Source organism: Onychostruthus taczanowskii, unplaced genomic scaffold, assembly GCF_017590055.1.
Source record: "Onychostruthus taczanowskii isolate IOZ18803 unplaced genomic scaffold, ASM1759005v1 scaffold55, whole genome shotgun sequence".
In the NCBI taxonomy this organism is placed as follows: Eukaryota; Metazoa; Chordata; class Aves; order Passeriformes; family Passeridae; genus Onychostruthus; species Onychostruthus taczanowskii.
In genome coordinates, this window is record NW_024503124.1 from 2,354,994 (window position 1) to 2,379,621 (window position 24,628).

General features: G+C 43.8%; 1 protein-coding gene across 1 annotated transcript; it reads left to right on the forward strand.

Moving 5' to 3' along the window:
* The first annotated feature begins 112 nt into the window (after positions 1-112).
* Positions 113-23,695, forward strand: PUS10 (pseudouridine synthase 10). The gene is made up of 18 exons (XM_041417266.1): positions 113-141; positions 1,516-1,652; positions 2,590-2,847; positions 4,000-4,086; positions 8,273-8,307; positions 8,776-8,887; positions 10,458-10,519; positions 13,002-13,047; positions 15,229-15,293; positions 15,713-15,798; positions 17,873-17,998; positions 18,843-18,899; positions 19,797-19,873; positions 19,959-20,014; positions 20,139-20,256; positions 21,359-21,501; positions 22,064-22,163; positions 22,412-23,695. The coding sequence occupies exons 2-18, from the start codon at positions 1,527-1,529 to the stop codon at positions 22,448-22,450; spliced, it is 1,593 nt and encodes a 530-aa protein (XP_041273200.1). The 5' UTR covers positions 113-141; positions 1,516-1,526; the 3' UTR covers positions 22,451-23,695.
* The last annotated feature ends 933 nt before the right edge of the window (positions 23,696-24,628 follow it).

Sequence of the window (24,628 nt, forward strand, 5' to 3'; positions counted from 1 at the left end):
GCCGGCAGGCGCCACGCGGGAGCGCCGAGCTATTCCACCAGCCGCTCTACGGGCGCCGTGCCCCGCCGCGCCGGCCGAGCGATGCGCTCTGCCGCTCTGCTGAGCGGGTCTGTGCCGGCTCCGCGGGCCGCCGAGCGAGGGGTGAGCGGGAATGGGAACGGGAAAGAGAACGGGAATGTGAACGGGAATAGGAATAGGAACGGGAGCGGGAATAGGAATAGGAACGGGAACGGGAATAGGAATAGGAACGGGAACGGAGCCGGGACGGGGCTCCCGTGCCCCCCTCCCCTCACAGACGAGGCTCTGAGCTCCCCCTGAGGTGCCGGGCCGGGGGCCGCGGTTCCTCCCCTCACGTTGCCACCAAGCGTCGGGAATATTGTCACATTTACCCGCGTGTGTCGGTATTTAAGTCGCGTGGAGGCGAATTGAGGTCGCGCTTACCTAAAAGCCTGTTTGTTGGTGTTTGTTCTTTCCCTTTAAAAGCAGCTTTGAAGTTTTCCAGGCAGCCCTTGGTTTTTGCAGCTTACCCTAAAGCAGCCAAACCCAGGACTGAAGGAATTAGTTTAATTAATCACTTTTCCCCATGGCTGCAGGACTCCTGTGTAGGGTACTCCTGAGCAGGATTGGGTATTGCAGGTGTGCCGGTGGCTGGCATGGAGAACATGGATAAATCCCATTCCTTGGGACACAAGGAAAGTATCAAGTGTCCCTTACAGGAGCCAAGCCCAAAGCAAAGCCAGGTGGTTCATTAGTGCTGTGAATTCCTTGCTGACTCGTTAAACCTTTGGTCTGAACAATTGTGGTTGTCCTTACGTGCCTCCTGAAATTTCCAAGATGCCCAGTAAGGGTGAGCACCTCACTGGGAGTCTCTCTTCTTCCAAAAAAAATGCTGAGTTCACAACATTTTGGCCAGAAAAACCCAAACAAACCGGTGTTTTCTACAGTTCTGGGCAGAGAGAATGACAGGTAACCAAATGAGCCATGATATTTTAGGGGTGAAAAAAAAGCTTAGTGAGATTTCTCACAAAAACCATGAGTTCTGTATTGAGAAGGGAAATGAATCTTTATTTTATAAATCTTGTTTATAAATACTGTTTTTCCCTTGTGATTTTAGCACACTGATTCTTTAGTCACTGCAATTTGAGGAGGAATTCCCATTTTAAATTTGCCTTAATGTCCCTTAGCTCTTTCAGTCAAGATTAGCATGTCATGTACTTTATCCAAGATAAAACTGGGCAAAAGCTCAGCATTTCCTTGTCAGAACTCAAGTTCAGGTTTTCTAGGAAAAACCTAACAAATACAGAAGCTTTTCCTCCAGTCAGTTGTTTTGTTTTGTTTTTTTTTTTTGGGGTTGATCTTCCACTTCTCCCGTGCCTGTGATTTAAAACAGACACCCCAAGTTTTCTCTAGAGGCCAACAAAAACTTCCAGTTGCTCTAAACGTGGTGCAGTTACTCAGCTGAGCACTTTGCTTGTTCTCAGCTTTCCTTTTTCCCCTCTCTGTGCTGAATTTCAGGTTTGCCCAGCATGTCTCCAGTGGCAGAGAAGGACAGGCCAGTTGTGGAGCTCCTGCTGGAGGCTGGCACGTGCCCACGCTGTGTGCTGAGGTTCTGCTGCGTGGGCTCCCAGCTGCTCTACAGACACCCAGCCCAGGTCTGTGCTGGAAAAGGAGCTGTGGAAAACTCTGCTCGTGCCTTTAATGGGAAGGAAATTTAGGTGGAATGGCAGAATTGGTATGCTGAAAGAATGGCAGGGGAGGATTGTTAATTACCTGAGGATAAATCAGAGAAACAGGGTGTTGTTAGACATCCTTCTTAGCTTACTCTAACCCCCTGTCTCTGTGTCTGTCTTGGTTGTTCTACCTTTGCTCAAGTTTAGACTCTCCACAATTCATTTTTAACATCTTTCTTCCCTGTCCTTTTCCATTTTTTATCAATTATTTGAGGAGTGTTCGTTCATTGTGCCGTTTTTTTATCCTTTTGCCTCTCTACCTGATTTTCCTCTGAGTTGCAACAGCACAGTAACTGCTCTCTTCCTTACTGAAAGCCCTTAATGAATCCTTCTTCCTGAGCTACCTCTTGTCTCTCATCCTTGCAGGAATCAGAGACTGCAGGTAATTGTTAATTTTTGAAGGCTTCTCTCCTGATACAAAGCTCTTACTCTGTGTGTTGAATTGCACCCCCACCTGTGTCTGCTGTCTCTTCTTTTTATTGTAGTGGCCCACTCTCTTCCTGTTGAGTTGAAGGAATTAAGGAGTTGAAGGAATTAAGTTCTAACATGGCAAGAAAGCACTAAATGTCTCTTTTCATGGGATAGTGTTGGGGCAAAGATAAAAGTGTTTCTGCAAGGCAGGTCTGGAAAACGTTTTCACTCTTGGATGATAAACAAGTCTACTCAGCACTATTTTCTCTGGAAATTTCTATCCTGAGAGCAATGCAGCTTGGAGCTGTTGAACTGTGTCTTAAAGATGTCTTTGGGCATAAATTCCGTGTTGTTAATGCCATACACTGAGCCTCAGCTGGAACAGTACTGCCCTGTGCTTGTTAGAGAGGAGCAAACAACCAGGGTGTGTGTCCTCTCTTTGTGTCAGGATCTGCTGAAGGATCTGCAGGAATTTCTGAAGAACAGCCAGGAGAAGGAAGGCACAGGCTGTTTGGATGTGGCTGACCCACCCTGTAAGAGAATCAGGCTTGAGCACAGCAAGGAGGAAGGTGCTGATGACCTGACCCACAACGGGGCTGTCCCACAGCTTCCCTCAGCTGGGAATGCTGAGAGCTCGGCTGGCAAGGTTTGCAACGTGTGCTTGGGGGTTCTCCAGGAGTTCTGTGAAGCTGACTTTGTTAAAAAGGTACATTTTTCACATTTTGGGGGGGTACTTTTTTGGAGTTTGTGTCTGCTGGGGCCTGCAGGATGGAGCTGGTGACTGAAAACACTGAGCAGTTTTTTTTGTTGTTTTTTTTTTTTTTTTCAAAAGAAATGTTTTTTCTTTTTTAGTTGCATCTGTGGTAGCACCAAATTTTGCCCAGGCTTTGTAATAGTGGCACTTTTTTGAAAAGAAACAGCAGTGCAGGTGCAATGGAATGACTGCAGGGAGCACACTTCCCTAAGAAAAGGACTAGCAGCTGTGTGGTTACATGGATTTAGGAGATGACCTGAGCTGCTTTCAAGGAAAACCTCAGTGGAGCTCTGAGGAACTCTTCACTTTTTATGTGACAGGAAAATGAGGAGTCATCAAGTGAACCACATGTTTCTAATAACAGCATGAACCTGTCTTTATGAAGTACCACGGGGGAAGAAAATGTTGTGGTGATGCAGCAGACTGTGGATATTAGAGAAAATGTGAGTTAGGAGAGAATGTGGGCACAGAGTGTTGCAAATGCCATCTCTGAGCAATTGTACTGCTCATGTGAGCAATATCAGCTAGACATTTCTAGCTGAAATATCAGCTAGAAAACTCACACTGGCATCTGAGATATTTAACAGAGTTTTGATAGAAAAGGATTTGATTTAATAGCAGGAATGTATCAAAAATGGGACTGGACAGAAAGCATAACACAGTTTCTGTTGCTGCAGAACATAATTGTCTCTTTTTTGTTTCCATGGGCAGAATTTGTATCTTTTTACAGAATCCACTGCTAAGATTTGTTTCAGAGCTGCTCTTTTCAGCAGTTGTTAAGGCACCACAAAACCTACTTACTTGATACAGAAATTTCCTTCTCTGAGATGCTGATTTCACCTAAAATTTCAATATACAATTGGTCCTGGCCTTAGAAGAGTGAGTTTGGTTGTTTCATAGCACCAAGGGTACTGTTGATTAATAACTTTTTTTAACAGGACAGAAAAGCTTGTGTTTCAGTAAGTTGTTAGTGATTGCTCTGGTTTGTATGTTGGGCATCTCTCTGAGTGTGTGATAACATGAATTCACAGTGATTATTCTAGAACAAAAATTAGCAGCTCAGTCCCATTGCTGTGGTTTTATATTAAGCTCCTTCTCTTACAGGTGTGCCAAAAAGTTAATTCTGCAGACTACCAGTTCACCAGTTTTGTATTTTCTGTGTCACTACCCCCACAGCTGTCTGTCAGGGAGGTAAGTAACTGAAATAACAACTTAAATAATTAAATACATGTTTAAGAAAGTAACTGTGGAATGTATGAGCTGGAGGTGGTTTGATTTTTAATTGTTATTGTTTAAAAAAACCCAAAAGCCCATGCTGGAAGTGAAGTCTGCTCTCCCCTTCCTTCTGGGTGAGCATTACTGTAATTAACAAAGGGCCTGAGTCACTCCAGCTTTCAGTTAGCCCAGGAATTACTTTCCATCTGAAGACCTAAAGGAGTTTGTTGAAACCCTCAGTGAATTGTTCCCTTTGGTGCAGATGCCAGCCCTGTTTTGTGGATCTTCTCAGAGACAGAGCTGCACAGCTGGTCCCTTTCCAGGGATAAAGGAAAATTGGCAGTGCAAAATGCAGAGGAAGGAATTTGAGGATGAACTCTTGAAGTGTTCAGCATTTTAAATGATGGGAAAATACACTTAGTATTTTGCAGTCTTCCTCTGCTTTCTGATATAAAATGATGCAGAAGTACTGTTCTAAAGGTGATGCAAAAGTGGTGTTTTGAAGGGCAGCATGTAAATCTGTGCAGGAGATGCCTGCAGTGGTTGAGATGTGGTGGAAGCTGCAGTGAACATGGCAGGAAGAAGAGCAGATGGTGTTGGATTTCTGTGTAGAGCTGTGGTGAGGTCTCTTCTGCTCCCACACAGTTTGGTAATAATCACTGCACGTGTGCTGTGATTTGTGCTGTTAGCTGGGGCATCCTGGGCAAGTGCCACTGTAACAGCTGACAAATATTCCTCTCCTAAATCTTCTCCAACATGAGATTCTCTGCTTCCCACCTTAAATTTGGCATAGTTGGTGTGTTTGCTTTGTCCTTTCTGGCTGGGTGAACTTCCCTGATTCCCACTGTGGGTTTTGATGCCTCCAAAAGATGATGTCTGTCAAAAAGCACTTTCAGGCTAGGTGAGTATTGGGATGTCCTGGCAAGCCCCAAACTTAGGTCAGACTTTACCGAGTTTTAGTGCAGCTTTAAGCCTGGTGTAAGCTGGGCACCAGGAGCTCCTGATGTTTGCAGGAAGGCTCGGTAGAGGGTGGTGTTGCATTGCAGTTCAGCTGAGGGATGTCCTCGCTGCCTGGGGCTCGTGTTCCAGCGAAGCAGCAGAGCTGGGGACAGCCAGGGGAGTCAGAGCTGCTCTGTGGGCCCACAAATCAATAGATGGAGTGAAATGAGTGAGTAGGAAGCTCCAAAAGTGGGTGTGTTCCCTTTGGAAGCACTTCTGGTTCGGTTAGGAGAAGGTTTGGATTAAGAAGTTCCTGCTGTCCCTTCTATTCCATCCCTCCAGTCTGGTCAAATGCTGAAGCAGCTGTTTGCTCCAGCTGCAGGGGTAAAAAGAGGTGATGGTGGAGGAAGAACTTTAAAAATCATGGGGCTTTATTTACCTCCTCTCTGTTTATCACTTAAAAAAATAAGTGAGAACCTGTTTTATAGCCACAGAAAAGCAGCAACACACATGTAATAATGTCTGAAAATACCCAAACCAGGTATCAGAATATCTCAACATGCTTGGTGCTGAAAAGAGGCCATTTGTTAAATTCTCCTTTTAATTCTTTGACCTGCTGTGTACAGGAACATGTGGAATACTGTCATCAAAGAACACCCAAAGGTAGCCTCTCTCCCACTGCCCTCTGGTGTGACACACAGATTCTCTCCATCATCTTTTTTAACACAAAAAATCAGAAACTGCCTCTCAGCATTACCTCCATCTCATTTAATTATGACACTTGTCATCCTGCCAAGTCTGAAATGTACGAGGGGAGCTGGAGAGGAGCGGGACATAAAATCCACATTTGCGTAGTATTTGTATCTGTGATGCAAGGAAGCAATTGCCTCCTTCCACAAGTAGGAGATTTGATTGAAATAAATCATAAATAGAGGAGTCCCCAGTTTGTGTCAGACAGCTCTATTAGGAAGAGAGGTGAGTGGTGCCCTTCAGAAGGGTGGCTGCTGCCTCTGCTGTGCTCTCAGTCGTGATCCATCATCCTGGTGCTTGCTACAAGGACATTGATGCAAATAACATCTGTAGTCATTACTCCCTGTAGGGCTGCCTGTGCCTCATCCTGGAATTCCCCATCTCCAAGCTCTCTGCTAATGCACTGAACAATGCTGGGGCTGGGACTGCACGTGGTATTTCAGCTGTTGCCACTGTGCTCCCTCAGATAGCACCAGAATAATATCCTGCAGCTCCTAATCAATACAGTGCCTGGGCTGGTGTGTTCCTGAGATGTGTTTGCTGCTGAGCATTGCCCTGCAGGCTTCAGCTCTGTAATGAGCATTTTTCATTTTCAAACCACTTCACAAACATGAAGTAATTAGGAAGTAGAGGGATCTGATCCCCTGCTCCACGTTCAGCTGGGAGAGAGTGCAGGGGTTTGGCTGGCTTGGTGGTTGAATGCAATTTGGAATTTGGGATCTTTTGGCTTCTGTGCTTGCAGTACCCTCATCTATTGTTTCCCCTTAATTGAAGGGGAAAAGTAATTTCTTTAATTCTCTTTCAGCTTGGAAGTCAAGAGAGAGAGGAGATGAAATTTGACCTGTGGTCTCATTTTAGCATAGCTACTCCCATGCAGAAGTTTTGTCTGTTTTGTAGTTTTTTCCCAAGAAAACAGGGAAGAGGAGTGTGATGAGCCTCCCCCTGAGCTCCAGACATCCCAAACCTGCAAGTGCTCTAAATCAAGGCATGAGAGAGGTTTCTTTGTAAATTGGCATTTGTCACATGCAGCTTCCTAGGCCCAGTTGAGTGGTTGCCACATCCTGTAGTTCAGAGCTACATTCAAGGAATTTCAGTGGAAGCTATTTTTATTTATGATTTTATCTGGGTTATTATGCAAACAGGATTACAATATACTTCTAGTGAAGCAGCCTTACTCATCCTGTCTTCAAATGCAGGATGATGAATCACAGTGGATTTGAGCAAACAGCATTTCATCACTACAACTGCATTTGTTTTGTTCAGCAGTGTGAGGGTTTGTGTATCGTGGATCTAACATAGTTCATGTCCTCTCTCCACCATCCCTCTTCCCTCTTAATTCCTCTGGCACTTTTTAGGGTTATTCCCTCATTCTTTTAGGTGTACCAAATGAAGGATAACAGACTTATTTTGTTGGTTGAGTTCCTTATCAGCATGGAAAAGGGATCTATGATGTGGTTCCTTCTGATATCCCTGTGATCCTGAAGTTTGAGAGCTGTTTACAAACCTTTTCCTCAGAAGTATTTCCTTGACAATGCACAGTGATTCTTTCAGCAGAGTTTGGGGGAGGTGATTCTTGAAATACATGAAAAATAAAAGATGGGGAAGGGGTTTAAAAGCCTGCAGCCTCCAGACTGAAAACTGGTTCATTGTGGTGCATTCAAAGCAAAGAACTTGATTTTTGGAGTTTGTCTCCAGTGAGGAGGCTGACACAGGCTGAATTGGTTAAGTGCTTTCCTGCCAGTCCTAGTGTATTTTTTTAGTAGAGGAGAACTGAAACTGTTGTTGTTCTTCATTGTAGGAAGTTCTGAGGGGAATTTTTCTCTTTTTACTAATTGTTAGTGAACTCTAGCATTTGTACTGAAAGGTCCCTCTGATTTCTAGAATCATTCTTTCTGTTCCTCCCCTTTTCCATGTTTAGCCTCTTCACCTAAACTAAGTGGTGTGTTTTAAATAAGGGGGCAATTCTGTGATTACCAAGACCAAGTATATTTTTAATTCAATTTTTTAAATAATGGATGATAGCTGAATTTGAGGTTTTATTAATTTATGTCAATCAGCTTTTATATCCCATTCATTTAGACACTTTTTTAAAAAAATTTCTACTTGGAAGATAACTGATGACTTAGAGTCTTTTTGTAGTTACAGTATTAATAGCAAGTTTCAAAGTGTTCAATGATGCCTCTTTTATTTTTTAACCCAGATAGGATTTGATGTGAAGAACAAAGTGATGTCTTAGAAATAGGATTTGATGTGAAGAGCAAAGTGATGTCTTAGAAATAAAAACTCACAGCAATTCCATCTTTCCACTTCTGAAGCAAAAGCTAAATTCCTGATACTTTATTTTTGGTCAGGAATTTTCAAAACACTTCTCCCTTTGCAAAGAGCCTCTCAGATTGTTGGGAGTTCTGAGCCTTAATTTCACTTGCTTTTGTTTTTTCCTCTCTTTTCCCTGGGCATGGCTGGTGACCTGCAGCGTGCTGCTTGGCTGGGGGTGAAGCAGCAGATGAGGTGAGCCATTGCTTTTGCTGTCTGTCTGTCTGTCTGTCTGACAAGAGCTCTTCATACAGACACCATTTCTCTACATTAATGTTGATTTATAGTCCCATTTGCCTGGTGCTTACAAAGAATAAGGTGGCAGCTGGGTTTTGTGGGTTTTGTTTTTTTTTCTTTTTTACCTGGTTTGACCTTACTTGGGGTTTCTTATCTCTTTTGCTCTCTAAGTTCCCAAACAAGTGGTTTGAAATGCATCTCTCCCTTCCTCAGCTTTTCTCTGGGCAGCCTCTGGAAAGACTCTTGCAACTTTTGATCTCCCAGCAAGTTCTGGCATCAGTTTCCTCAGTGCACAATAAAAATAAAAAAAAAAAAAAGAACCCATTTTATTTGGCAGTAGCTACTGAAGTTCCTCTTGAAATCTTGTATGTTGTGCATCTATTTTTGACAGACCCCTGTGCAAGTTATTATTTCTTTGTGATTCAGAAATCTGGGCCTTCCCTTGGCAAAGGATGACATCGTTCAGCTGAAGGAGGCTTATAAGTGGATTATTCACCCCCAGCTGTCAGAAGAGTTGGGTGTTCCTGCTGATGGAAAGGTCTTGTATAAATAGCAGAACACTTTTGTCTTTGTTTCTTCACTCTTTTTTATTATGTGTTTTGTGTGTATCTTTATAAACTTATGCACATGGTGGGGAAATGAATTGTATCCTTTTTACCTTATTAAGAGAGAAACAAGATGAGTGCCTCCTAAATTCACTGTAGGGAAGAGCAGGGGGGAAGTTCTTTTAACCAGAGCTCTCCAAGTGGGAGTCCTGAGGGGCCCAGTGTTCATTTTGTCCACACAGGTCATTGCATCTTCTGAAACCACCAGAGGCTTGTGCTAAATCTCGTGTGCCATCCTCCTTTTGGTAATGAGACTTTTCCAGTTGTCTCCTGTTCCAGGATCCCTGTTTGGCAGAGGCTGAGGAATGCTCACACATTCCTTCCCTGCTCTGCTGTCACTGCCAGCACTTGTTCAGGTTCTGTGGATGAAATGAATGTCTGAAATGTACTGAAAGAGAAAAGACTGGTCCTCGTTCACTCTGATGAACACTGGAAATGGGCCTGTTGGGACCTGCAGTGTCCCTAAGTAGGCAGTGGAAATGGTTTTTTCAAACTGTTTTCAACTTGCAGATTCTGATTAATATCCTTAAAATCTTTCTGAAAGGCAATGACTGAACATGACAATCAAGTGTTGCCAAATTCAGAAGCACTTTGAGTTGTCTTGAATGTAAATTTTCTGCAGTCGTGGCTGGCTGTAGGTTCTACTTGTCACCAGCCATAGCACTGACCCCAGGACTAGATTCACTTAGTCTTCATGTTGATTTGTCAGCTTCCATAATAATTACAGGCTGTGTTTTCCCAGGAGTGCCAATTGAAAGCATCCCTTTTGTCTTAGGGAAGAAAAAACCCACTCAGTTACTCTGAAGGTGATCCAGGAAGAAACAAATTTCTTACACACCAAGTTAGCAAAAGCTCCCCACCACTTAGGCAGGAGCCACTCCAGACATCCCTGTGCCACAAAACTTGTTTTTCTAGTGCCCTTTATCTACAAGGCCCTTGAATATTAGCCAATCTTTTCAATAGCCCTCCTGAGGTGTTCTGGTATCTGAGTAACAGAAGTAATGAGTGTTGTTTGCCCAAGGCCAGAGAGGGAATTGGGGGAAGAATTGAGATTACGCTGGAGTTCCTGGGCTAGCTGTCAATCCAGCAGGACGTGTTGCCTTGCTTTGCCCCAAGGCCATGCAGGCACTGCAAAGGAAGCCCCTGACAAAATGTTACAGTGGTGATACTGCAGGGTTTTTATCTTTATTGCACTCCTGGGAGGGCTCTGGGCTTTAGTGACCCTAATAGGCTTTGAGCCTTGGCTGCCTCTGCCTCCCCTGCACAGGATGGGACCAGTGCAGGTCACTGGTGGCTCTGAAGTGTCAGCCTTGGTGACTTCAGAAAGGCAAATGCTGCCCTGGCACACCTTGCAATGCCTTTAAACATAAATGAATGGGTTGTTCTCTCTTTTGTCTCTGCTGTTTTCCTACAACTGCAATCTGAGTGCTTGAGAATATCCTCGCTGGTTGTTTGAAAACCTCTTACCTCCTCCTTGTTCTTTTTTCTTCTTTTTTAATTTAGAGTTTGTTTGAAGTTAGCGTGGTCTTTGCTCACCCAGAAACAGACGAGGAGTGCCATTTCCTGTAAGTTTTTCTACATGTAACAAAAGATCTTTATCTAAATGTTGTGCAACATTGTTGGTTTGGATTTGTTACAGAGGACAATATGCAGTGTTTATAAACTAGAATGTGGCCTGCATCTAGATTTCCTCATATCCACATGAAGTTGCAGAGCTTGAAGTTAAACCATCTCTGGTTAATTCTGCCAATTTAAAAAATCATCTGGAATTCTGATTTGAACTGGAGGGAGAGCATTCAGATAAGTTCTTCAATTTCAGCCCTCCTCAAAGTCATTCCCTGTATAACTTTTAAAAATGTGAACCATGTAATTGCAGGTGGGGGAATCTTTTGAGGTCTTACCTAAGTTTTCCTGCTCCTGTAGGACACATGGACAGGAGGAAAGGCTTTGAAGTGAATTAATCCAGCACAGCTGGTTGATGAAAACAGACAGAAATTCCCTGGCCACTGCACACAGCCCCTGGCCTGGCTCTGTAGGGCACCTGCTGTACACAAAGAAGCAAAACAGTTCTGTGAATTTAGCTGCCATTTAATCTGATTTCTCAAAATCTAGCTGTAGTATATTCTGGAAAATTCGGGTCACTCTTCCTGTTTGTTGATGCTTCCTGGAAAACCTAAAGTTTCACTCAGTTAATTTGCAACTACTGCAAGTGAAATCTTAGCATGGAAGGAGGCTCAGCAGAGACGTCTCTGTTGAAACGTGAATTCATTTCTTGAGACTGGAGATTTCTCTTGCAGCCTTTATTTATTTCCTGATTTCTCCTCTGGCCATTTGTGATCTTTGAGTGCTCAATCCACCACCTTCTTGGTTTTCCACAGCTGCATCTTCTGTTTATCTTGAGGTGAGGCATGAGGGAATGGAAGTTTGGGAAGGAACCAGTATTAGAACAATTATTATCAGTGTTTGTTCAACAGCTTTCCTTTCCAGCTTCTTCAAGACTGGGCAAAAGAGGGAGAAAATTGTAGGGCCAAGCCACTGTTCTAAATAATGGTTGCTGCAATCCTGTAAAGAACTGAATTTTTCTGCATCCTGCACCCTTTTGTTCTAATTTATTTAATTTTACTTTCTTCCTCTGAAACCTCTTCACTGGTATTTTCTGCTCATCCTTCCATCCTTTTTCTGGCATTTCAGGAATATTGCTGTTGAACATGTTATGGTGCCAGTGTTAGTGCTCCAAGCAGAGCAGTTGCAGAGGGGAAAGCTGTAAAGAAGTTCCATTCCACTTTCCAATTACTCAGTTTATTCCATGTGACCTGACAATATCCCTTTATTTGCCTCCTCTTTGTAGCACACTTAAACAGCAATTAAGGTTTGAGACACTGTCTGAAGCAGCAGCACATCACCTAATTTAATTACACAGTAGTTCCTGAGGTGCCAGGGCATTCTGCTTGTGTGAGTGGCTGGCTCTGGGCACATTCTGAGGCAGTGCTTTGGTTTTCATGTAAATATGGTGAATTTGGGAATTATCCCAGTAGTAGTGACAGTCATGGTTTCTGTGGAAGCAAAGCAGGACTTTGTCTCAACCTGGAGAGCTCCAGGTGTGCTTTTGGATTGGATTTCCAAGCATGGCATCTGCAGTTTCTCACCTGCTCTTACACAGTTGTGTGGAGGTGGGTGTGGTGAATGGTTTGACAAGGAAGATTGAATTGGCTCTTGTCAGTTCATATTTAAGGGTAAGGTGACACTGAAATTTTGGACGAGGGAGTTTGCATTGCTTTGGGTCACAGACTGCCCAGGAAAGTTGTTTGTATAGAAACAGCAAAACCTGCTTCCTTAGAGTGAAGGAGTTACAGAGGTGTTGAAAAGCACCAGCAAGTCATGATAATTTGGGTTGGAGGTCAGAAGTCTCTCTGCCTGCATACACAGAAATGCAGAAATCATCTCTGCCTGCATACACAGAAATGCACTAATAAGAACAGCAACTTCCTCTACACTGCTCAGAAAAAGTGTTTGTTTCACTGACTTGGCTTTCACTTTTGTGAAACAGCCAATAGTTTCCTTGCAAACAGGCAGAGCACAGCTCGTGGTGAGCACCTGGGGTTACTTTTTCAGTGGGAAAATGAATTTTCCTCTCCAGAAGGGACAGTTTGAATCTCAGGTTTCTGGTGGGCGTTGTCTAAGAGTGGCAAGTACAGATTTCTAGGGTCTTGCCTAGAACTTAAAATATTAATCATGACCTTTTTGAGAAGGATTGGAAAGGACTGAAAGCTACACTTGTGTGCTTTTCCATCCCATCTCAAATCAGAGACATGGTGTTGGTCAGAGCAGGAGAGCAGAGCTTTGTCCATGATTTCTCTGGACCAAGCAATGCACATCTTGCACCATTTGTGGTTTAGGATAAAGGGAATTTGAAAATCTGCTGTGAGCTAAGCTGTGGAAGTGAGACACTGGATGCATGTGTACAAAAACCATTTACATGCTGTGCCTGTGAGTCTGCCTATTTCTTTCTCTGTAAGAGGAGCAGCTAATTTTCATTTCTGTGTTTAGAGCCACAGCTTGCCCAGACTGTTTCAAACCAGCGAAGAACAAACAGGTAAGATCTCATCATTGTATTTCTGCTCTGGCATTCAGAATTTCACAGCAGCACCTACAACTTACCTGGGTATTCATTCAGTGCTCAGTGTCTGCTTTTCCTTCATCAAAAAGCTCTCTAGTTTCCAATTGTCTGAAAATAAAGTTGTCTCCTTTATTCACTTCACAATTCTCAGCGTAGGAGAACCAAGAGCTCGGTGCTTTTGTTTAGGTTGTTCACTTTCCAGGCTGTCCAAAGGCCATCGTTTTAGGAATGTTCTCTTTAAATACCTCCCTTAAGATGTAGGAATTTGATTGTCATGCATTAAAAGTAGCATAAAAGGTGATCCTCAAGCTCTCTGTGGGTGAAGCAGTTCAGATAAGTCACATTGTGAAGATGAGACTCGGCAGCCAAAAGGGAGATGATCACACTGCAGTTTTCATGTGCTCTGATCTGAGTGAAAGCCAGGATACATGCAGGATGGTTTTATCCTGCCTGCCTCTGGAGGAGGGGGGGAAAGAAAAGGGACCTTGCCACTTGCTGCAGACCCTGAGCACACTCAAAGCCACTGATGGAAAAGGGAACAGGTGAGGATAAAAACCAGTCAGAGGGAAACCGATACAAGTGGGACAGTTGGGGTGATCAGAGGGAGAACAAGTAACTCCTGTCAGAGGCCATTGCAAGACCTTTGATTCTTTCTGGTGAAGAGTCTGCCAACGTTTGGCAGAGGCAGAGTCTGGCCCAGGAATTCTGCTGACTCTACTCCACCTGACCAATAAGCACCACTCTTTTTTTAGCAGGGTTGTATTGTTAGAACTCACTGCTTGCTGCATTGCTGCCCTTTAAAAAAGAGGAAATCCCACATAAGGAGCTAAAGCAGCAGGGCCTGGCTGTTAAATCCATACAGGCAACAAAATGTAGGGGAATCTAAAGAAAAATACCAGCTCTGAAGAGCTGTCAGAGGTTTGTCCTCACAAAGAAGCTGAGCTTCAAGGGCTGTGGTAATCAGAGAAGTGGTGTAAAAACTGGCTTCTGAGGGAAAATTTCTGTGCTGTCTGTGTGGATAGTTATTTAAACCTGCTGCTGCTTTCAGGGCTTTCCTGCTCATCTGTTCTATGAGGAAGGGAAGTGCTATTATCTCTGATTTGTGCTTAGAAGGAGAAAGAGCAGCTTTCCTGAAAACACCCAGGAACTCTTCAGAGCTGAGACTTGAATTGTCCCAAACAGTGACCCAGGGGTTGTTTTTTTGTTTGTTTGTTTGTTTTCCTAAATTCCCAATGCAGTTTGCAAAAAAGGCATCATTAACTTGGAAATTCAGCAGCCAGCCATCAGGGCAGTCCCAGGGCTGGAGCACATGCTGGGAGGGGAGGCTGAGGAACCTGGACCTGTTCAAGGTTCTTGGTGAAGGCTGTGGGGAGGATCCAATTGAATCTCCTCCTGGTGCCAAAAGAGATTCCTGAGAGCAGGGAGCCAGGCTGGTCTGCACAGAGGGTGGTGGAGGGAGGAGGGCACAGCAGGAATATGCTGAAAGGAGAAGTTCAGAGGAGACACAAGAAAAACCACCTTTTCACCCTGAGGAACCTCAGAGTGGAGCAGGCTCCATCCCAGGTGGATTTCAAGACCTGACCATGCTTGGTTGGAAGGTTCATTTAGAGACTTTCTCCTGTCCTCAGCCTTCCTGAGCAGGATTTCACCTCAGCTGTCACAACACTTGTTCCTCCTGTGCCAGGAGTGTAAATTCCCACTGGAGCTACCCCAGCAGCAGCTGGCAGAGCTTGGCAGGCTGCTCCTGCTTTGCTGCAGCTTGGCAGTGAGGGGCTGCTTGCTCCCCCCAGGAGGAACTGCCCAGCCCCACGGTTCAGAGCCCTCAGCTCTGAGAATCAATCCACTTTTGAACTTCAGAAACAGATTCCTACTCAACAGGCTGATCTTCAGCAGAACTACCTGCCTGCTGTCACTGACACAAAAGCTGGGCTTGGGTATGTTTGTCTCCTGAAAAAGAAGCTGCTTTAGGTTTCTGTTCATGGATTTAGGATTCTGGTTTTAAACTGTTTTGCAAATTTGGACCTGGGCTCCCAAGTGAGCAGTGACAGAACTGCACAGTGTAAGTTTCAGTGTTTTTTGGGGTTTTTTTTCTTCCTCAGGCATATCCTTTCCTTGCTTTTCTTAGTTCTTGACTCATTTTTTTCTTTCACTGTGCAGTCTGTTTTCACCAGAATGGCAGTTATAAAAGCCCTGGAGAGGATAAAAGAAGAGGATTTTCTCAAGTAAGTATATACTGAAACTATTTCTTAGTATTGTGCTTTTGTATTGAATTAGGGAGGGGAGGAAAATATCCAGTGGGTATGGTAGGGTGGCTTTAAAAGAACTTTTGATTGTTTAAATTCAGTTGGTTTACTGCTTAAAACATGTTTTCTTTCTGGCAATAGAAGATCACTCCTGATCTTTTAATTAAAAGGATGATTTTGAACTTTAGAGTTTGTAAGGTAAGCTTCCCTTTACAAGAAATATTCCCATATTTCCAAAATGTTAGGAGTTGAGTTTTAAGAAAATACCAAGTGCTGTTAATATGCTAAAAAATCACACACACTGGGAAGCCAAAATCAGGCACTTTTTACTGCTCTGGTGATGCTCCATCGTGTTCTGGTAGTGATAATGCTTTACTCTGTTCTCCCTTTTAATACAGGCATTTTCCATGTCCCCCAAGTTCACCAAAGAACCTCTGTGATGCTCTGGAAATTCAGTGCAATAATGGTGCAGTTTTTGTGGCTGGTAAAGTGATCCATTTCTTTGCTGCTGTGTTTGTCTTGAAGAGAACTTTGTAACACTGCCCTGAGAGGATTCTTGCTTGTTAATCCCTGTAATGAAGTGTAAGGAGCAAAGAAACAAATCCAGCTCTGGCCAAGAGTGCTTTGAAAGGGGAAGAAATGATATTTGACTTTTGCTGAAGATATTATTTTGTCAAAAGTTAGAAATGAGAGATCCCCTCAGAGTAATGGTTTGAGAAAGGCACCTCCACACCAGCAAGCTCCCAGCAGTGCTGTTCCCTTCTTGGGTTTTGATTTGGATTCAGAGGTTTTCAACACCTGCATTTCTCTGCATATTATCCCATCCAAAAGTGCAAATCTTAGTGGGATTTATAAAGGTTTGGTTTATAAAGACAGGTAGTGCAGCAACACTTGGGTGTCCCTGAATTGAGATGATTGAATTTTTTTATCATCTGCCTGCCAGAGTATCTGCCATTCTCCTAGTCCTTTGTATGAACAGCTTATTTAAATACATGCAAAGTGATTATTGCTCAAAAGAACCCAACTTTTAATTTAAATCCAACATACTGTGATGATAAAAATCCTGAATATAAAGAAATGGAAAATGAAAAAGTACCACAGTGAATGGCAGGGTAGTTGATGTTCTACATAAACCATTCCTTATTTTTAATTACTGATTAGACAGTTAGATGTATTTTTTTTTTTTTTTAATCCAAGATATCCAGTGCCTTTTAGGCTTTTCCAAACACACTGCTTTATTTTAAGTTGCTTTATGGGATAGTTTTTTTCAGAATTCAACAGTATAAAGAGCAAAACAGAGAGTTTGCTTTCTGCCTGTCATTTAATACTGGTCTTGTCATTTATAGTTTATATCTTGCTCCAACAAATAAACAATCCAAGCAGGTGTTTAATTTTTCAAGAACTAAATCCAAAATAGAATTTATTGAGTACAGTGCAGATATTTTGCTTTTAGTAAATGAGATGGGATCTTGATTTGTAAGCACAACATTGTCCCCTTGACCTTACCTTTAGTGTTTACACCCCAATCTTTTTTAAGCATTATGGGGCTGTCAAACCAAGAAACACCTTCTGTTTTTTTAAACCTACTCTTGTTCAGATCAAAAGTTAAAATTATTCGAATGGAGAGCTAAGAGGAAAAAAACAAAAAGCAAACCTAATTCTCCTTTTTCCATTTTATGGAAAGAGAATTGAGCAGTGTGAGGCTGAATCTGAATGATGAGTCATCCTACTTTCATTATTTGCCCCAGTGAAACTGTGTTACTCAGTTTCCCCATTTGTTTGTGTGGCTTTTTCTGCTGCTCGAACTGCAAAAAGAAACATTGTTTGAGGTAGGAAAATATGATAGGAAAGCCCAAACCCCTGAGATGTCAGAGGCCCAAAGTAAAGCACAGAGCTACTCTGAACTCCTTTTATTTCCTATTTGCAAGGGTTCAGGTTGAAAGCACTTTAAGCAGGGGGTTGCTCCTTGGACTTCATGAATTATTTCCTTGTTTTGGGAATATTTTCAGTTCTTGTCAAACCTGTCCATAAAAAAGCTCATATTGGTCATCCATGTCAGGCTTGTTCTTCTGTCACAGCCTGCCATGGAGGTGCCATGAAATCATCACTGGGACCACCCAAAGATGCCAATCTCTTTACATGGCACCTTCTCAAGACTCCTGCATTCCTCCTAATTTATTATGGGGCCTTTTTACTCCTTGCATGGTGTTCCTTGTAGTGAGCCAAAGCATTTTAGTTTGGGTTTCTTTTCTTAAGCCTTTGGGCAATCCAGAGCTGGCTTGGAGCCTGGGTTTTTTTTCACTCAGGAGGGTGCTACCTGGAGGCAGGAGTGCAGCCACAGGCTCTCCAAGTCCATCCTGGGTGGCCACCCTGGCTACTGCCACTTCCCTGGAAGCAGCCACGTGTGATCCACGGTGCTGGTGTCACGCTGTGCCACGGAACAAGCCTGACCCTGTCAATTTATTTGCACAAAGCTCCCATGGAAGTTAAATGTGCTGGGCAAGAGTGCAGCTTTCACTCGTGGCTGTGGAATGGTTAGAAGTGGTTGTGTTTTACAGGAAGGTACAACAAATATTCCAGGAATTTACCTCAGACCCCCTGGATTATTGATGGGGAGCGGAAGCTGGAATCTTCAGTGGAAGAATTAATCTCAGAGCATCTGATGGCAGAATTCAAGGCAGACAGTAAGTCTTCAGGAGATTTCCTACCATACATATTTTTCATCACTACTAGAAGATTTTTTTCTTGGTATCACTGCTAGAAAATTTTTTTCTTGGTAGCTACCCACTTAATATGGCAGCATAATGGAAAAAAAAATAGTTTCTTTATCCCTCTTGTTTCCTTCCAAGCTAAAGCTTGTAAACTTTATTTGGCTGTGATCTGGGAGTAATTAGATCCTTTTATCCTGCTAAAGTAGCTCCTCAGTGGATCTGATGATGCAGATATGTTGGTTTCATGTGGTAGTGTTTTTGCTTAACCAAACTTCTCAACAGTTGGTAATTCATAAAATGACATGTACCAAGAAGGTTTTTGCCACAGGCATTTCATGGGATCTGCCTGGCTTTTGAGCCCCTCATGCTTCTGACCTCAATTCATTTATTTTCCTCAGTGCATAAAGTTCCACAAGCTAAATGCTCATCCAGGGATTGTCCAGATGAAATAATCTCTGCCCATCATTTGTCATCTAACAGATGTGGAATTGGAGACATAGAAGGCCCAAAGAAAAACTGCATTAAATAGTAGTTTGAAAAAAAGCCCTGCTACTTCCCCCTCTTCTCCTCCCAGTGGATAAATTAGTCTGTTTGTAGCAGTCTTATTCAGGCTAAGGAACTGGGAGAGCTCTTCAAGAAACTTGGGAATAAATAGGAATTCCCACAGTTTGTGAAGTGCAGGCTCCAGTTTATGAAGTAGATTTGAAGTAGATTTTGCAAACAAGCTTAGAAAGAAAACATTTCACCTTTTAAAAGCTGTAGAGAGAATTACAAATGTAAAAGAAAAGCTCACCTGCCTTGTTCAAATCTGTTACAGGCTTTAATTTTAGTTCCTCTGGAAGAGAAGATGTGGATGTAAGGACACTAGGCAATGGTAAGGCTTGGGAAACACAGAGATGAAATGGGTGTGTGGAGCTCTTCTGACAGGTCCTGCTGAATGCCAAGTGTGTGACCAGGCATGCTTTGGAATTTTATCTCAGAAGCATTTTGGTGAAATTTAGATATTTATTCCCAAAATCCAACAGCTTCATAAAGCCAGCTTGAAAGAGGAGCCCTTTTTCAGTGGCCTTGGCTACATGGGAAGGTATAATTAGTTAAAAGTATTTTATTTTATTCACTCCCTCCTTGTAAGCCATTTATGTCAGACTGATTCCTCTCTTGTTTTCTGCTGGATCCTTCTCATTCCCTCCCTGTGACTGCATGAGGGAATTGTTTTCTTTTTGAACCTGAGTCCCTTCTAAAGGTCAGCTGCTTTGCAACACACTGGAGCTGCTGTAGCCAAGGGAGGAGGGGAGGAAAAGTAAAAATGCACAGTTCTGTGTTTCAGTAGCTGTCTGATCTGTAGTGTGATTCTTGGCATGGCTTGTGCTGGGGATTGTCCTGGCCCTGAGCAGAGTTACAGCTCTGGCAGCAGATGTTGAGCTGAGGGAGTGGGATTTAACATTGCCGTGCACCTGGGCATTGCTGTAGGTGACAGAAAATAAGCTAATTAGCTTTTTTTTTTGTTGTTTCTTATTTTATTTTTTAATTAGCAGAGACTTGTACAAGATGTCTTCTGGGAAGTCATAATTTGCACTTATAGCTGATACTGGGGTTTAGTAGCCAAAAAAAAAGTCCCTTGTTCCTTCCCTTGCATCTGATGCTCCATCCCTCAGCCTCTCCCTGTCTGTGTAGCAGCAGACAGTGTTCACACCTTCCAGCCTCGCTGTGTGAATGCAGCACTCATTTAGAACAACATGTTTTTGTGTTTGATGCCCGTGGCCCTGGCCAGGCAGGCCCTTTGCCATGGAGCTGCTGAATCCCCGCAGGATCCGCTTCAGCGCCGAGGAGATGAAGAGGCTGCAGCAGGTAAAGCACCGAGCCCACAAAGCATGTCCTGCCTCTCCGGCCCAGCAGCTCTGCTCACTGATTGCTTTTTTTTTAAATATCACAGGCAATTAATGACTCTTCAGACAAAATACAGGTTCGAGATTTACAGCTCGTCACCAGGTCAGTGTTTGTCGTCGCCGGCGAGGGATTTCAAAGCGGCACTCGGGGAGTTGGGAAGTGTTCTTGCTCACAGCCTTGTGTAATTATGCTTCTGTTAAGTGAGTAATTAATTTCTTTTGTTTAGAGAGGCAATTGGTCGTATGAAGGAAGGTGAGGAGGAGAAGACAAAGACCTACAGTGCCTTGATATGGACAGACAGAGCAATACAGAGAGAAGACATCGCGTTTCTAGATGACATCAAGGTAGCAGGAGCTCTTGTTGCTCATTTCAATAACACCTGTCCTGGTGCCCTAGGGAAGGGTGAAATACAGGCCACCCATGGGCCTTTCTCTTGCTCTGTGCTTGGTTTTTGTTTTGTTTTTGGTTTTTATATCAGGGTTTCTCTTGCTGTAGGGACTTCCGTGCCACCCTTCCTTCCTTCACCAGTCCCTCCAGCAGGACACGGGGGCTGGCTGTCAGCAGAGACAACAAATCCTTGTGTAACGTTCACCTTCCAGGAGACCAAATCCTGGGAGAGGAGGAAATCCCCGCCCCTTTGTTACCTTAGATAGTGTCCTGTGTGAGAGAAGGGAGCAGAAAAGCTCTTTTGTTGTGCTCTAGAGCCATTTTGCCACAGCTGCAGCACTTTGGATGTGGAAATGCCTACGTCAGAGTGCAAAGAGGCCTCAGGAAGGCTCAGCATGTGCAGGAACGAGAACTTTCTCCAGATGTTGGCCTGATGCAGAAGTGGGTTCAGTTTTTGGTGTGTTGCACCATTTCCTATAGGACTTGCCCATGAGCTCATTCTCAAAGCCACTACAGCTCAGGCAGACAACTGTTGGGAAGTTCTTCCTTTAGCTTCCCTTGCTCCTGAGAAGTTGCCTTTCACACTGCTGCCTCTCCTTGGGGAAAGGGAGTCGGGAATGAACTTCTGAAAAGACTGTTCTGAGATCTAATCTCATTTAAGGTTTTTCCCTCTCACTTTTATTTCTAGGGGATTGGCTGTAGTTTAGACAAAGCATTTTGTAGGTGGGATTTATTTTCTTTTTCTGATTGCCCTGAGGCTCTGAGTGAGCTGCTAGATCCTGGAGTCATTCCAGCAAAGGGCTATGGAGATTTCAAGGTTATTCCTCTGTATTTGTGATTCCATTAGTTTGTGTTCATTTGAGGCCTCCTCTGGCCTCTGAGAGAGCTGTCCTCTTTCCTTTGACAAACTTGGAAAAAACCAGCCTTGCCTTGACATTACTCAACAGCCAGAACACAGGACAGAAGAGACGGGACTGTCTAACAACACCCACAGCTCCTACAATCCACACAGCTTTTGCACATCTCCTTCCTCACGTTTGTGCTCCCTTCTTGCCCCAGGAGCTGAGGCTGGAGCAGAAGACCCCTCTGCGGGTGCTGCACCGGCGGCCGCTGGCCGTGCGCTGCCGGCTCATCCACACCATGAGCTGCGAGTACCTGGACGAGCACCACTTCCGCCTGCGCCTCAAGACCCAGGCAGGGACGTATCCTCGGCTGCTGGCACCAGCCAGGCCCAGCAGCCTCCTGGAGGGAGGGCTTGGCATAAGGGCAGGGTCCCTGCCCGGGTGCCTGTGGGGTTTTGGAACCCCTGCAGCGGTGTCGCTGCGCAGTGTTTGCTTTTAGGTCACAATTTCTCATTGTTAGGTTTTCGTGAAGTATGGGACAGATGGAAAAATGTGCTGGTGAAAATACACTTCAGCTTTTTCTGATTTAACTGAAATTTTAATTTTCTAATTTTCACCCTCAAAAATGACCTTTTCCACAATATTTAATGCACTTCAGTGCAGACTGGAGATCGCAGCTGTTTACAAGTTCCAGTTTTGTCCTAAAGTCACTACTCAGTTTGGAATGAAACAAAATAAAGCTCTGACTCTGGTTTGGCACCAGAGTCAGAAGCCAGGAATTAGGTGCTCTCCTAAAGATAGGTATGGGCTCAACAGGATATTAACTAAGAAATTACTTATGAGTGGAAAATGTACTTTTTTTTTTTTGCCCTGTTGATTTCTTTGGTGTGGAATCCACCCCTCCTTAGCCAGTGTTTTCCAGCTACATTAAAGAGTTCGTGCACGGAGACTTCGGGAGAACAAAGCCCAACATTGGGTCCCTTCTGAACAGAACTGCTGACATTCTGGAGCTGGATGTAGAAGTAAGTTGGTTGCTGTTTGTCTTTCCTGGAAAGTTCTAAGGGCGTTGCCCTGGTGAGATGCTTTCCATGGAATTGCTCTGAGTGGATCAACATTCCTGACCACAGGATGCCTTTCCTTCTGCTACTTTCCTTTGTAAATGCAGCCCAACAGAGAGTGATGCTGCCAGGTAGTAGCAAAAGGAGTTGTGATTCTCTTGGTATGTGTAAAACACCAACTCTGCTGCCTTTTTCCCCCTCTGCTTTTCTAGTCTGTTGATGTTGACTGGCCTCCAACCCTGGCTGATTAACTTCTGGAGCTGGGATGAGGAAGCAGCAGCTCCCTGGCAGCAGCTGGTGACCAGACACTGTGCAGGATCTGTTACAGCCTGGGTGCCAAGGGTGTCCCTGGAATGCTGGGATCATGTTGATCTGACAGAGGATACCCTTGGGCTCCACTTTACACACTCAGGACCAGGTAGTGTTGGTTCAGTCTCTAGCCTTACTTTTATTTCTTCTGTACATAAAAAGATTTTGGGGAGCCAGTGTCTGTAACCCTCCAACCAGCCAGGTTTTATTTTAAACTCTTTTTCTATTGGATACCACAGCTTTCCTTGTGTGGATGCAGGTAACACTGAGTTACCTGAAACCCACTCCCTAATTTTTCTGAGCAGTTCATGCAGGAAATCCCAAAATCCAGGGAGACTGCCTGCAGCAAGTTTCCCTGAGACACTGCTTTTTTTTTTTTTTTTTTTTTGGTCAGTGGCAGTAGAGAGGAGCAGATTTGTCTCTCAGAGTGCTTTTCAAAGGAAAAAAAAAAAAAAGTTTTCAGAGGAGAACTTTGCACTTAAAACCAAGTTTTTTCATTTAAAAACGTTGGGGATGCTTCCTAGAAACAAGAGTTGAGGCCTCCTCAGCCTTTTTAGGAGTAGGAATTCCCCAGTGAGTCACAATATACAGAAAGTCTGGGAACTCCTGGCAGTGGTGCGTGATGGGAATCTAAAAAAAACAGGAACACCAAGAATGTCAACGTGCAGGCAGAAACAAAAGGTACCACAGGGTGCTGGTATCAAGAGAGATGAGAGATAAAAAGCTGTGACTTAGCAGCATAATGCATTTTTTCTTGTACCTCACTTTGGATGGATGCCTGGAAGAGCTGAACACAGCCTAGGAACTTGCCTGGAATAGGGAAGATCTGAGGGTTTTTTTGGTTATTTTAAATGTTTCCTACCAGGCACCACCAACATCTTTAGGAAGTAATTTTTTTATACCAGTATCATGTTAATCCATTAGGGAGGTGCTTCCCTGAAGTACAGAGGAGAGTGAAACTATCAACAAAAAATTAAAGTTTGGAATTTCAGAGCTCTTTGTTAACATTTTGGGGATGAAGAGGGTAACATCTGCCAAGACAAGCCACTGTCTGGGGACAGGGAGGATGACTGGGATGTCTTCCCTGGAATTCAGTGATGCTAGAACAGCTCCATGAGAGCTTGAGCTAGAGGCTCTAAGTGTTAATAAATACATTTTTAAGGAGCTCCTTTAAGGCTCTGCCTGTGCTGGGCTGTCAGAACTTGTGTCTGTAATGTAAATAACTCAGGAGCTCCTGTTTTTCTAACACAAAAATTTGATTCAGACAGAAATACTATTTTTGGTTTTAATATTAAAGCTCCTATGAGCAACAGATTCCATGAGTAGTTCTCAGATAATAATCTGCAGCTAGGAAGGAAATGTCATTAATGATGGAAAACTAAAGACACTGAATTCAGAAAACAAAAGAGAATTTCTTATCTGTGCCATTTCTTAAAACTCTCAGTGAGCTAAAATACAATTTATAAATTCCATAATCTGCAAGGGAAAGGAAAAAATGTAAACAAGACTGTGCTCTCTGGACACGAGAGGCATGGGAAGAGCTGCTCCAAGGGAAATGGAGCCAGGAGGGCAGAGGGAAAGGGCTGCTGCAGTAGTGCCAAGGACACTCCAGGCTCTTCCCTCTGCAGCTCCTGCTGCAGGGGGATCCCAGGCAGAACCCAGGGTAAACAAGGCCACCAAGAGCCCCTCGGTGTGCTGAGCTCTTCTCTGGGCAAGGCACAGAGCTCCTCCCAAAACTCCCAGGCTGGTTGTTTTTATGGTAAATCTGAAGTATCCACGTGGGGGGTGGAAGCTGATATGCAAATATCCCTGAGTTCTTGAGGCAGGGCACCCATCACAGCAGAAATGAAACTGAGAAATGCAATCTGGGGGTCTGAACTTTGTTTCCAGCCCAGTTGTGCAACCATCACTTACTGAATGTTGCTGCAGTAACATGCATGTCGTGCTTGGCCTTCAGCTGAATTTTAGGAGTATTTTTGTGAGTGCTCAAGCTGGGTGTTTGGTGAGAGCCAGATTTCATCTTGCATTTCCCCAGCTGGACACCTCTAACCCTCCCTCCTGCATTTTGGTTTTGCACCAGCTCAGCTGGGCCTGGAGAGAGCTGAACTGGCAGCAAAGCT

Coding starts and splice junctions, on each gene's coding strand:
- PUS10 (XM_041417266.1), top strand. CDS start 1,527: ATGTCTCCAGTGGCAGAGAAGGACAGGCCAGTTGTGGAGCTCCTGCTG. Junction 13,048..15,228: donor AACCAGCGAAGAACAAACAG/GTAAGATCTCAT, acceptor TTCACTGTGCAG/TCTGTTTTCACCAGAATGGC. Junction 22,164..22,411: donor TTCTGGAGCTGGATGTAGAA/GTAAGTTGGTTG, acceptor CTGCTTTTCTAG/TCTGTTGATGTTGACTGGCC.